Here is a 14732-nt window from a genome sequence, read left to right on the forward strand (position 1 = left end):
CCCCTCAAAATCAGTTCCCCCTTCATCTCTTCCTCCAACCTTCCCATTGTATTATACATTTTTACGTCTCTCTTATTTATTTATTTTTACTTGCTAGCTTCTTATTATTATTTTAAAAAAGAAAATTGATTGACATCAATTCGACACTTGGCCTACAGTGGAAAACCTATCTCAATAATTCAGATCACAAAATTAACGAAGATGATTCGTATATTATTCGTACTAAGTTTAAATCTTACTTGGATCTTCTTCTTATACTCATTTTTTTGTTGTTGTTAAATTTAATTTCTTATTTCCACTACACAACAATATATTAGAAAAAAGAAGCATAGAGAATATAAAATCAAGCTATGGGACTTGGTATGTGACAGCTGAGCTGACTATCTCTATATCCTCATATCTCCTTGGGATCACCAAAATTACTATATCAAGATCCAACATTCAATACATTCCTCAACAAAATTTTCATCTGCATCTAAAAAAAACCACAATATTTCATTTCTTTAAATTTTTTATATACTTTGATTGGATTTTTATATATTCAGATTATTAATTTTACTCTCATGATTCTAATAAAAGATGAGCATCTGATTAACGGAGAATAGTAGTATCTTAATTAATTAAAATATGTTTAAGTATGTGATCTCAACAGGGGAGAAAATTTAGATAATTATTCTTAAAAATGGATGGAGATGTAGAGAGAATAATAGGAAGGCGAATTGGGAGAAGTTTAGTTTGATTATTTATTACACAAAATACATATTTATAATTTATACACAGATTACAATGCTAAGATCTAGAGAGTAACGAAAGCAAGAACATGATTTTAAATAAAATATTACCCACAAAACCTAATTTTAATCTATTTCTATTTTCAAAAACTCACTCTCTCAATCTAACCTCCACACTGACCGCCGGCAAATCCCCGCTGCCGATCGCCGGAGAATTCTGCAACTACCGCGATCTACGCTTACCGGTTTTCGTCCGGCGACTCTTCTTCGCCGGCTTCCCGAACGCGCTGCAGAATCCACAGGCAGAGACCTTCGGCGACGGCGGTTCGATCGCCGGAGACACTTTTCCGGTCCGGCACCCACGGCCGCCGTTGGATCGGCTCCTCTCGATGGTAGTATTGATCGGCTCCACCGCCGCCGGCGTCGATTTGACCTCTTTAATCTCCGGATTTTCGTCTTCGTTCCGGCCCGATTCTTTGTCCGACGTGGTGGCGGCGGCTTTCTTCAACTCGCCGGACAGAAATCGGTCGTCCCAAACCAGCCCCGATGAGCCTTGCCTTCTGAAAGAAACCGCAGATCTCTGCAAACCCTCCATGGCCGGAATTTTTTTGCCCGGAAAATTAACCTAGAAATTTCCTCTGTTTTTTTTTTTTCTTTTTCTTTTTCCCTTTCGCCCTCTGCGAGGTTTCTCTGTCATATATAAGGAAGAGAGAGAGAGAAATGAAAGGAAATTATTTAGTTAATTGAGAAAAAAATAATGTCACATAATGTGACAACTTAGTCAACATCCATGTCTATTATCTCTAATTTTCCGTTACAAATTAGTATTTTAATGAATATGGAATTGGTACTAGAAAATTTAATTAATCTATTTTAATTAAAAAAGATAAATGGCCAATTCGGTTTTTAATGGTTTTAGTTTAGTTTTAATGTAATTCTTATGATTAGGTCTTAATTTTAGTCTATTTTCTATAGTTTTAAGAGTAAAATTACAAATTGGTCCTTTATATCACAATATTTATATATATTTTAATTTTACTCAACTTTAATACAGTTATGTAACCTTATAAATAAATAAATAAAATATATATATAATCAATTTTTTTAGTAGGTGCGGGGATCGAACTCACACCCTTTTGGAGTCGAACTATGCTCGCTTTGTCAATAAACATAATCAATTAACAATTAGTCAGGTAGAAAATATCAATTTAATATAGTGTATGTCCAATTTGATTAAACTAACAAAATTATATTATTTTTATTTAAATTATATTTGTCTAAAAAGGAAATCTTCTTACATCTAATATTCAAATCCTATTTATCTAGTAATATCTGGAAAAACCGGTAATATATATATATATATATATATATTTATTTATTTATTTATTTATTTATTGTTGAATTAATAGATTACACCACGTTTGAACTTTGAAGGAATTTCCTCCACGAAAATTTTAAATTTTAAAAATGTTAAGAAAAGTTTTTTTGACCAGCATAAATTAATATAATACCTTTTGGGGGTTAGTAACGTAGCTATAAATTATGAAAACGGTGGGTTTAATTAAATAAAGCTTGTGTTAAACTTGCTTGTGAGGTATATAATAAGGTTTTAATTAATTAAAATAATTGCAGAGAAAGACTAAAGAGTTTAATTAATTTATTTTTTAGGTTTTATCGTCTACCAATGCTGACCCTTGTGTTTTGACCGTCTTACCCTTGACGCCAAGCCGGCAAGCCCCAGCCACCTTGTTTTAATCCCTACGTCATTAATGAGACCAATTGATGAGTTTTTTCTTTCTTTTTCTTTGGGAAAAAAATGAAGTTTCTTTTAAAATTCGAGAGATTTCGTTGTATTATACTTTTCAATAATATATTATTATTATTTTTTAGTCGTGTACTTAATCAAGTGAATTAATTTTAATCTTACCATTTATTTTTTTTATTTTAAGTATATCATCTAGGGTGGGATCAAATTCACACCCTCTTGATTAGAGATATATGTCAATTACGATGGAGATATTCTCGCTTTGACTTAATCCTACGATTTATTAAATTATAGACTCAATTGATTATGATCATATTTCCTCGAAATCTCTGATAAGTCAGATCACGAGAAAATTCATCACAATATATATATTGAAGTTACATAAATATGTAGCTATTCCCTTTCCATACTTTCTTTAAGAAAATAATGATGACCTTGTGAACTTACCATAAATTGCATTGAGGAGAGTTACTTTGTTTGGTTTCATTTCTTGATTTGAGAATGGAAAAAACTCAGATCAGTGTCTTATACTACCTTTGACCTATGAAATTGGTAGGAAATGATTTCAAATTTTAGGTTTTTAAATAACGGAAATGATTTCAAATTTCTAATTGTGTTTTGAAACCAAAATGATTCTAAATCATTGAAATTAAAATTTATTATTTGGATGTTCACGAGAAATGAAAAGAAAGTTTAACATTTTACTATTATGCCCTTAATATTTTGTAGAATATTATATTATTAATAATATAATATTTTAATATAAACTAGTAATTTCAACTATGGAAACATAAATAATTTAATCTAATAAACCTAACAAAAGTTAAAACGGGTCAATGTCACATTTATTTTGAAAACTAAACTGAAAAAAAAAACTTGCAAATCTCTCGATTTAGTTTTTTTTTCTTTTAGCAACTCTGGATTCAAATATTAAAAAGAAAAAAAAACATAAACATAAAGATCTAAAAAATACTGAAATATGAGGAAAATTAAATTTGAAACTAATTTGGTTGATGATGATGTGATGTGCAAAGAGGGATACATATTCTTTTTCCGTAAGGGCAAAATCGGAATTTGTTAAATTTAATGTGCAAATCCACGTATTTGGAATGAAAATATTTAAACGAAAACTGAATTTCAAATCAAGATTTCAAATTATGTGTTCTTTTATTTATCCAAACGTGAAATGATTTTCAAATCTTCCGTCCGAGAGGTTACAAGCAGGGGTTAAAAGAAAGAGTTAATCATCCACGCTGTTGTTATGGAAGGTAAGAGATTTGCTTGCTTGGTCAGTTTTCATTTTTCTAAATTGAAAAATTGACGTAAATAAATGGTAGGAATTAATATATTTATTAATTGGTTGATTGGTATCATACGTTTATCGATGGGGTGTTAAAAAAATCTGATAACTCTGAGAAAATCAATCAACCCAATCGAAGCTATGCATTATAAATTTATTCAAATAAATGAAAATTCAACCAATTAGTTCAAGAATTTACCTAAATAGGTTTGGTTTGATCCAATTTTAAGCCATATATAAATAAATATTTAAGATATTTTATTTACTTTTTTTTTATATAATAATTTGAATAAGTGTGATCCCAATAATTTCAACTGACCTAATCCAAATATTTCATAATTGGGTTAGGCTGGGTCAATTATTTAATAAAGATTGTTTGAGTGGAATAAATTTACGACCTGAACAATTGAATTAGGTCTAAAAAGTATCTCAACCTAACCTCGACTCGAACCCATGAACACTCCTACATTTATCTCTAAGGAATAGTTTGTTTTTCAGAAATGTAGATGTTTGACATCGACATATGCCTCTAATTTTAGATGCTCGAAATTTTAAATGTCTGACATCTTTAGATAGCTACGTTTGTTTACTAGAAAAGTTTATAAAGATATCAAGGAATATTTTGATAGCTACATTTGTTTTGTATGTTTTATTCTTGGATGTGTTAATTTTATAAAATGTTCAAAAAATGTACTTATGGATATTCATATAATTTATTGATTAATTTAATATATTTATTTTGAATTAATTTAATAATTTAATATTTATATGTTATTTTAATTTAATTCAAATTAATTTAATATATATTTTATTTTTGTAAGGAAATATATTTTTTATTTTAAATTTAATAGTTTTCCAAAAACAATACTATTATTTATGTTATCTAAGAGGAAATTTATTCATTTTATCGTCACATTATTTTTTTAAAAGGAAAAATATCACAAATATATTAGATCACAAAAAATGTTGCTTTAACATCATATATTTCTGATAATAAATATTATTAATAATATAATTCCTTCAAAATATTAAAAATAAATAGAGATATTAAATAATTTAATTGCATTCTATTTTATCTATAAATCTTATACAAATATACTTAATTGTATAAAATTATTTATTAGACGACGATTAAATGTAAAAACTGGATGCCCTCAACATGAAATATTGGAAACTCATATTTACATCCAAAACTTGTAAAATGCTCCCATATGTACATCTTATGATATCCAAATATTTCAAGATTTTCGAATATCCTACATCCCAACAAAATAAATGTCCGTCCAACAGTAATCTTGAATTCCTACGAAACAAACCGCTCCTAATATTTTCCATTTCTTTCAACCACACTTGCAAAATAACAAGCCTGGTGACGTTTTGGCAAATTTTGAAATTCATCCTTCAGCCACAAATATTTGGTCTTTTCCTTTTCCAATGTGCCTTTTAAATGCTGTAGAGAGTGACACCCCTTCCATTGTAGTTGAAGTGGCAATGACAACCTCTTTCATTAATGAATTAAAGTTCACTTTTATTTTTTTTTAAAATAATTTATAGCCGGTTTTAAGTATTTTATTACATACCGTTAGAAAGATGTTTTTTTTTATTAAATTTATATTTCTTTTGAAAATACCATTTGAAATATTTTAAAAGTTATTCTAAAATTTTAAAATATAATTTTACTAGCAAATATATGAGAATTAAAACAGTAAATTTTGAAATCATAATTGGAGTAGAGACATTCGAATCCGTATAATAATAGATATATTAGAAAAATATTTAATTTGTTTTTTTTATATAAAAGCATTAATATTAAAACCAATAAAAAAACACTCCAAATACTTTTTAAAACAATAAATAAAACCTACTAAAATTGTTTTCAAAATTCTTGTTTTTTTATTAAAAAAAATTTGAAATTTGTGAATCTTATTTTAAAAATTGCTTGAAATTAGTGAAGGGTAATAATATCCAATAATTGGGGAAGAGTGGAGTGGTTATTTAAGGTGGGGAACTTATTACATAAAAGACCCACTATTGTTGGTCCCCCATGACAGGTGCACCAATATTTTTCGTCTTTAATTTTGAATTGTCTCATCATCAAATTAAATTAATAAAAAAATATACATATTCCATAAAATATCAAAATTTTGTTATAAAAAAAATTAAATTATTAAATTTTTTATTTTGGTTAATATATAAGCATCTATTTTTTTAAGATGGGAAATTTAAATCTTCATATTCCAACAATAGTGTGCTAAAAGAAATTAATAACAAAGATATAAAATATATTAAAAGATTTGAAATTTTTTTTATCACATGTTTGTTTTTAGGGGAAAGTTGTCTATAGTAAGTTTTTGTTTGAAAAATGCATTACTCATTTAAGATTATTTATAAAGACCTATTTAGTAATTCTTGTTTCTCGTTTCTCCTATCTAGTATTTTAGAAACATAAGTATTTGATAACTATTCATGTTTCTTGTTTCTCATTTTTTAAGAAATGTTTCCAAAATTGAAATAACAAAATTAAATTTTTTGTTTCTGGTTTTCATTTTTAGTTTCTTCCAAAATATAAATAAATTTATTATTTTATCATTTTTCAGGTTATAAAACGAATAATGAATATTAAAGAAAATATAAGACAAACTATTTGAATATTTAATTTTAAAAAATATAAAATATATTTTTTTAATTAGAATTTTAGATAACAAGAAATAATAAATAATCACCAAACATGTTGATTTTTTTTAATAAAAAAGAAAGAACAAGTTCCATTTCTATTTATTAAAAAAGAGGAAATAATAATTAAATAATAATAAAAATATTACCAAACCAACTAGAAAAGAATACATATTTCAAATGAAAAAAAAGTTGTTAAAAACAGAAAATTCAAAGTTAATTTAAATGGAATTGTTTTAACCTACAGATACAAATGTGGGGAACACTAAATTATACTCAACTTGGTAAGAATGAAATCTTTATCAAATGACAAATGAGTTCGTGATTGCAAACAAGGTCTCACATTGGTTGGAGCAGAGAATGATCATAGAACAATTATCTCCATTAGTATGTATATATATATATATACCTACAGAATCTTAAAATTCAACACAATTTAATGAAATAATAAAAGATAGAATTGGTTTCCTTTTCAAAGATGGCAACTCATCTTATGAGTTGTGTACAGATGGAAGTCAAAGGGGAAGAAAATTATAGAATTCATTGGGTTTTATCAGACACAATTTTCTTCCCCCACCAAAAGAAGCAAAGTGGGGTCAAAAATGTCAAAATATTAATTATTTTTTTTGTCCATATCATTATTCATGATTATGAAGGGTTAGAAATTTTGGTTAAGCTACCATTGATTTTACAATTTGAAAAAATAGTGTATTTGGTTATGCAAAGTCTACGGCATCATCATCAATATGCAATTATATATTACAAAAATTTCCCCTCCCTATCATCACATTATCATAAATAGTCTTTGAAAAATAAATATTTGTGTATTTTTTTCTCTCTTTGAGTATTTAAATTTGAGACAAAAAAAAATTGAAAACTCGTGAATTATGACATAATAAATCAACATTATGACCGATTAAAAATCATAGAAAAATTTAACATGATATCTTTTCAATTTATTTTTATTACATTATAAAATAATGAAAATCTTTCAACCTAACCTAAAGATTAAACACCTAATATCTAATTGTTGGAGGGGTAAAAAATTTTCCATGAAGACCTTTCTAGTTTCTATTTATTTATTTATTCGCAAAATAATATTATCTCTTTTCCATGTATATTTATTTAGTCCCTTTTTTTTTCTTTCTTTATTGCAAATGCACTCACTCATAATTTAACACAAGCATCAATAAGATAAGCAGAATATGTTTTACAAATTATTATTGCACATGGCTGTGAATATGATTGTTTCTAGACTATAAAATATACTTGCTTGCAGTAATGTTAAACTGCAAGAGTAAAAATTTCATTTGTTTTTAACTAATTAAGATTTTCTCATATCTCTTTTTAACTTTTTCAAACTTTAGTACAACAAATATGAGATGAAATTGGACCTCTTGAGTGGGTACTATGTGTCTATTTTAAAGTTTAAAGAAAAATTAATTACATCTCTAAGATTATACTTCTATTTAGTTTATATCTATTTGGCCAATTACTTTTCATAATCCAATGCTAATTCAAGTTAAAGTTTATCCCTAATCTACATGTCTGGTAATTAGCATTTCATTAATAGTGTTTTTTTTACACAATAAATTGGGGTCATGGGAGGTTGAACCTCCGACCTCAAAAGATGGAGTACATGTTAATTATCGCTGAACTATGTTCATGTTGGTATTTCATTGATAGCATGATAATAAATATATAGAAATATGACTAACATGAGCATAGTGATGAAGGAATATACTCCTCACGGTAAAGTCGCAGGTTTAAATACCCAATATATATATTTCACACCCTAATAATTGTTGCACTAAAAAATCAACATTTATTGCACTAAAAAATTTACAAGCTAACTTAAAAGAAAAGAAGGTGATAGTAAAAAAATATCAATTCGGACCTAGTTGAGTAGATAAGGAACGATTTAATCTTGGAGCCCACATTGTAGTACAAAAAGAATAAGTAAATCTAGAATTTAACTTCATAATAATAACAATGAAGAAGGGTATTGGCATGGTGGGGGCATATCCACATTAAGTTTGGTGAGAAAAGTAGAAGAAAGGACAATGGTTGTGGTTGTGGTTTTATGCCAAGGAAGGTGTACTTTTGGGGAGGGTGATGGGTCAACTTCCTTTGGTAAAATGATATGTAATTTAGGGGAAGAAAATATTTTCAGACATAGGGATTTTGGTGAAAAGATTGAATAAATGTTAAAAAAGTATTATCCACTCTTTTAATTTTTTTTTAATTAGAGATAAAAATTCGAAAATCCATTAATTCGTTTAGTTATGTTTATGTTGGCTTCTCTTTTAGTTGAATTTTTATCTTTAAATATTTTGTTGTTATTAATTAGATACCTATACTTTTATGATTGAGATATTTTAACTTGGATGTTTTTCAAATTTTGGGTGTTTTGTTGAGTGATTTTTCAGTTAGGTATTAGGAACTGTTTTAAAATCTTATTCCGTCAATAAAATTAAAAGCCATTAACTAATTAAGAAAGTTATTTTTATGGCTCTAAATCATATTTATTTTAGGCATATCCCTTTTTATTATTGATTGTAACATAATGTTGGGATCCTAATATATATATTTAAGGAGTCTTTATGTCGCGTTACAAAGGGTCTCGTTTAAAAAAAAAAAATACGTCCAAAAATTATTGAGCAACAATCGAACTAGTGGATTGAATTCTATCAGACCTAATTTTCCATTAGTGGTAGAGTGGTCGGAACAAGGTTCAAATCTATCAGTTGAGATACCTCAAATAAACTTGGGATTTGTGATCCCAGGTATATATATATATATATCAAGTAATGATGTTTGTTTATTATTATTATTATTTTTTTTAGTTTCTTTTATCAGATATAAATATTTTAACTCGCTGAGTTATGATCAAGTTGGCTGATGTTTATTTATTTATTTATTTAAGTTTAATTAAGTAGGGATAAATAACCGACCTTAAAAATAATATGTATCTTGTCTTTTGTCAAAGTAAGTTACGAATAGACAAATAATGATATTTATTGATGAAGATTTTTTTAAACTAAAATTAAAAATTCATAAGGGTAATTGAAATTCTTTTTTGTGCCAACTGCCAAATTCATAAGCTAACGTAATATATTAAATGTATATTTCACAAGAAAAAAGTAGAGGAAAAAAACAAAACAAAAGGCGCCATGAAGCAGGCCGACGATAAGGGCAATGGATCCATTTCTAGTCACAGCAATTGGATCTTGTAAATTGTTGCTGTCCAGTTTGTCCTTTTTCAGACTAATTGCATCTTTCTTCTGTTAATCCTGTGAATTCTCTCTCTCCCGTGGGAATTTTTTGAAGTTCCCCTGATTCCAATTTTTATTTCTTAATCTGCGGCGATTTGTTCTCTTAGAATCTGCTGGATTTCTCTTCTGTTGAAAATGAATGATCATTCTTTAACTGAAAATTGCAGTTTCTTTATTCTTCTGTTCGCCATCGTATTGTTTGAATGATTTATGCAGATTTTGAACTTCAAAGTATAATAATCCACCAATCAGTATGATCTTCAATTCAACGCAACTTGAACCAATTTCCAATTTGGATTTGGTGAACCCATTGGAAAATTTAACTTAATTTGACTATATTACATGTTTTTCAACTCTGTACTGCTCCATTTCCACTCAGTTGATGTTAAACTAATGCTTCCTTTGACATTCTTCTCACCAGATCACATGTCTTAGTTCCAGAATACAGACAAATCCACCTTGGCTTCAGGTTTATTTTTTAATAAGTCATTATAATAAGCCCTGTTGCTGGTTTTTACTGTTTGGCTTTGACCTGAAATTAAAGACTTTGTTCTTTCTATGGCACTTGACTATGGTGGCATGGCCTTGTGAATTCAAAGATTCATATGTCCAGGTGACAGTTCTAGATGGTGTTGGTAAAAGTTCTGTAAATGTTAGGATGAGATAGGCTAATTCAGTCAGCAATTTGATGCACTATTTTTTCTGTCTTTCTTTCGATATCTTGGGTTTGAAGTTGAGAGTGAAGTCTAATACTACAATATTGTTGTAGACTCTGAATTTGCTGATGCTTAATCCTTCTGAGGTGGGTTTGAAGTGTTTTGAACAAATTATTGCTTGGATGATTCTGAAGTGCCTCACTATTATGCCTAACTATTGAAGTTACTCTAATGCATGATTTCAGACAAATTTGTTTATGGTCTTTGGAAAATGTTTTTCTCGAGGCAAAGTTACTGGCTGAATAGAAACTTAGAATAAACACGTACTTTCCAGGGTGATGCAACATTGTGGTAAAATAGGTTGGTTGTTTATTTAACCATTTCTAGAAGACAAATTTTTCAAGTTTTTGTCTGGATTTTGGTCTTCCATTTTGGGATCTCCTGATGATATCGGTTTAACATTGTTGTTTTTGGGTGAACCAAACTATTGACTCCAAATTGTACTCTGATTCTAGCATCATGCTTTCAAATTAAATATACAGCGTTTCATGAATTCTTGCTTTCAAATTAAATATACAGCGTTTCATGAATTCTTACTTCTATGATATAGTAGTTGCATTGTGATTGACCTTGTATTTTCCCTTCGTTATAATCCGAGTAAGCAAGTCGGGCACGGCCAAAGCTAGTACACCAGAATGTGGAGTTTCAACTCTGGATATCAAGCTACACTGCAAAATGGTAAGCGACAGATACAATGGAGGTATTCTGTCAAATGTCAATGCATACAAAATGAGGTGAATAATTGTGTTTATTCTTATTGCTAGGATTGGAGAACTCACATGTATCAAGGTGTGTAATTTGAGTAAGATGCAAAAGGAGCAAGGCTTGGATGAAGAAGCAGTCCTTTTATTGGCAAGTTATGTACTCTTTTGCCTCGAATCGAAGAACACCCTTCGACCCAAACCCATTCCCGTTTGTTTATCTCTTTTATTTCTCTCCAAATTACCATTCCACTTCCCAGCTCTTTATATAAACACATAACTTCATTATTGCCTACACATTTGGTGTTAATCCAGCTTCTATTGCACCCTCCTAGAAGTTTTATCCCCAAGTCATTCGGCACCGTTTCAACCAACACCCACATATCTCCATCTCCGAGCTCCCAAACACAGGCGTCTTCACCGCATATGCCACCTACTAATGCTAGCCTTCCATTTCGGCATGTGAGTGAAGCAAATTCAAGGCGGTCCGCCATCGGTACCTGCAACTCCCTGCAAATGTTTGAGTCAATCTCAAAGCCCATCACGCTGAATGCCCTTGCAGAGGTTATCCAATACAGAACTCCATTAGAGTAGACACTCTCATTCTGAGTCCAAACTGTTAACCTCACTGAAAATTCCACCGGCATGGATCCTACAATTCTCCACGAGTTATTTCTTGAGTCATACATTTCCAACTTTGATTCATACATGGTGCCGCCCTTTGGTGCCTCCGACATCCCGCCTGCTACATAGATCATGAAGTCTGGAAATTGAGAATTCTGGCCTGTGTTTTGTATCACAACTCCCACAGCAGGATTAGTCCTTGCAATATTTGGCTTTGGGAGATACTGAAATTGGCAAGTGAATGGGTTGCATATGACTAATTGAAGAACAACAGAACTTATGGATCTTAAAAGCAGAAGACTACCAACTGGGGAAATCGACTTAACTAACTCAGGAAGGAACTCCAGGGACAGCCTATGCCAATTGTCAAGAAGTGGATTGTGAGCAAAACATAGCTTGTGGGCACGCAAGGGCAAGGCAATGAACCATGAAGGATGGCATGGTGATGAGATCGGTTCGGTGCACGAGGGGCGAGTATCTACGCACTCGTGCCAATGCTTGCAGGCTGATCGAGCTCGCGCCAAAGAGTCGGGAGAGAGGAAGGAGAAGATGTTGGCAAGAAGATCAAGAGGAAGGCCACTCCACATGGTTGATGGAAAGAGTGAAAGTTTTTGCATCAAAAAGATGATCAAATTGTATATATGCAACCACACATGATTCAAGTGCAATCATTCAATATGAATTATTTGAAATGATATATATGCATTGGAATGTGTGGCCACATGAACCATGAACTGTATGGTCTGTCCCACATGGGAATCTCATTTATTTACTTCTTTATTTTCTGAATCAAGTATTTGGTTGCTTTTTGATCAATAAAATCAGAAAACTTTGGTCCCTGGCAGAGCCCAAAGGGCAAGTGGATGTCTTTGAAAAGAACATCTTCAAATATCTCTTCTATCATCTGCTTCAAAGCCAGTCCCACCTCATACCTTTTGAGTAGTTAATTCTGTCGTTAGGGACCGGGTTTTGCTTCTCATTTCCCTTCTATGCCAAGTTTATTCATGCTAACTAATCTTTACTAGTTGGACTATCCTCGTGGAATCCAAAAGTTATATCTGTCATCGGATGAGGATGAAATTAGCATGTAATTACGGCAAGTTTAGATGTTGATGTTGTCATTATCTTGATTATCTTATCTTTTCTTGTGAATATAACTTTCTAATTACCATGTTACGTCAATGAATGAGGTGTGGTTGGCTGAATTAAATTTAGATAATTCAACTCCTTGGTACTACTATTGTTTATTATAATTATTATTCTATAGGGCCACAATACATTAAGTCTTGTTTGACTGAATTGTTTTTATTTTTTTTTTATTATCATCCTTTTGTGTTCTTATCTCCTAATGAAAGAAAAATATATTATATATATTAATTTATGAATTTGCATAGGATTCGTTTGCATGTTGGTCATAAAAAGATTTGTCCATATGTCATAGTAGTGGTTTGTAAATTTTCCTAAAATTCAAAAACTTTTTCTCTTCTTGAAATTTGAAAATGCACAGAACAGAATTTGGCTTATTATGCATTTTTTTTCTTTTTTTTGTCTTTGAGCTGCAATTGCCAGAGGGCTGCGGCTGGATGGGAGCCGTTCTACTGGGTAGCTACCCTCTCCCCTCGCATGCTTTGCCTCTCTCATGGTGTTAGAGATTTTAAAAGTTTTTGAAGTAAATATATACTTTTTAGTAACAGTTTGGTCCCATTTCATAACGTTTAAAACAGATCTTTGACTACTCATTAGATATCTCCCATTTATTACCATTATGTTTTTTACAACTAGAAGAGAGTAATGTATGAAGGGATAATTAGAAGAGAGTAATGCATGGAGAGAGAGAAGAAAGATTTTTCTTTAAAACAATAAGTCGGTCGCAGTCACGTTTTTCTATTGGAACAATGAATAGTTTTTTTTTTTTTTCTTTTATACTTTTTTGGTGGAGATCGAACTCACAATTTCTTGATTAGAGATATATGTCATTTATCGTTGAACTCGCTTTGGTGGGACAATGAATAGTTAAGTATTATTTAATATTTTTTAATATTCAAGAGTAGGTTTGTGATAGACGTTTTAAGCTTGAGTTTGAGTTTAATATGCTAGGGTTTTAATTTGAGTTTAATTAAGAAGCCTAGATCTAAGAAAACTGTCTTTTTTGAAGTGCATATTTAAAAAAAAATGAATTGAAGAGGCTTGAATAGTGAGCTATTGTTCAAATCTATTGATTCTCCCATTAAACTTGAGTTTAACAACTCTTCCATGAGTTGGGTATTGGAATTCAAATTCATCCAACTGCGCTTGAAGGATTTAATTTATCTTTATTTATATTATTATTGTTGTTAGTTTAATTTTAAGTTCTATATTAGTATGGTTGAGGATCCATCCTCCAACTACGACTTTTGGAACAGTAACAAGTGTGTTCATGAACTATACTTGGATTGACCTAACAAATTTATCTTTAATTATTAACTTTAAAAATCTTATCATTTCAAACCCTAAGGGCCGGTCTGAGACGGTTCAAAATGGTACTCCTAGATAATTTTTGTTAACTACAATAATAAAAAACGGTTAAAATACTTATTTTGGTCTCCTACTTTAAGCTTTGGTTCATTTTTGTTAGGTACTTTTAACTTTAGTTAGTTGCGATCCCTATATTTTACATCGTTTTGGTACATGTACTTTTAAAAAGTTACTATTTTGGTCCCTATAACCAAAATTTAAACATAAATTCGACACATAACAGAAAATCTTTAATAAGAGTCATAATTACATTTTAAAAAAATATATTGAGTATAGTTTTGTGTTAAAACTGCAATAGAAAAATTAAAAATAAAATTAAAGGACAAATATGGTCACTTTTTAAAAGTGCATAGACAAAAAATGAATGTTTTGAGAGTAGATGAACTAAAATGTTGAACCAAAGTTAAAATTACAGAGACTAAAATGAACATTT

General features: G+C 29.9%; 2 protein-coding genes across 2 annotated transcripts; both read right to left on the reverse strand.

Moving 5' to 3' along the window:
• Window positions 1-719: 719 nt before the first annotated feature.
• On the reverse strand, window positions 720-1438 carry LOC148209459 (MAPK kinase substrate protein At1g80180-like). The gene has a single exon (XM_088127259.1). It carries the CDS (start codon window positions 1324-1326, stop codon window positions 955-957), a length of 372 nt encoding a protein of 123 aa, XP_087983385.1. The 5' UTR covers window positions 1327-1438; the 3' UTR covers window positions 720-954.
• A 9449-nt stretch (window positions 1439-10887) lies between these two features.
• Window positions 10888-12632, reverse strand: LOC111021090 (F-box/kelch-repeat protein At5g43190). The gene is made up of 2 exons (XM_022297939.2): window positions 11240-12632; window positions 10888-11128 (listed from the first exon to the last, which is right to left on the reverse strand). Exon 1 carries the CDS (start codon window positions 12400-12402, stop codon window positions 11245-11247), a length of 1158 nt encoding a protein of 385 aa, XP_022153631.1. The 5' UTR covers window positions 12403-12632; the 3' UTR covers window positions 10888-11128; window positions 11240-11244.
• Between the last annotated feature and the right edge of the window lie 2100 nt (window positions 12633-14732).

Source organism: Momordica charantia (assembly GCF_013281855.1).
Source record: "Momordica charantia cultivar OHB3-1 chromosome 8 unlocalized genomic scaffold, Mcharantia_2.0 BLBB01000008.1, whole genome shotgun sequence".
Lineage (NCBI taxonomy): Eukaryota > Viridiplantae > Streptophyta > Magnoliopsida > Cucurbitales > Cucurbitaceae > Momordica > Momordica charantia.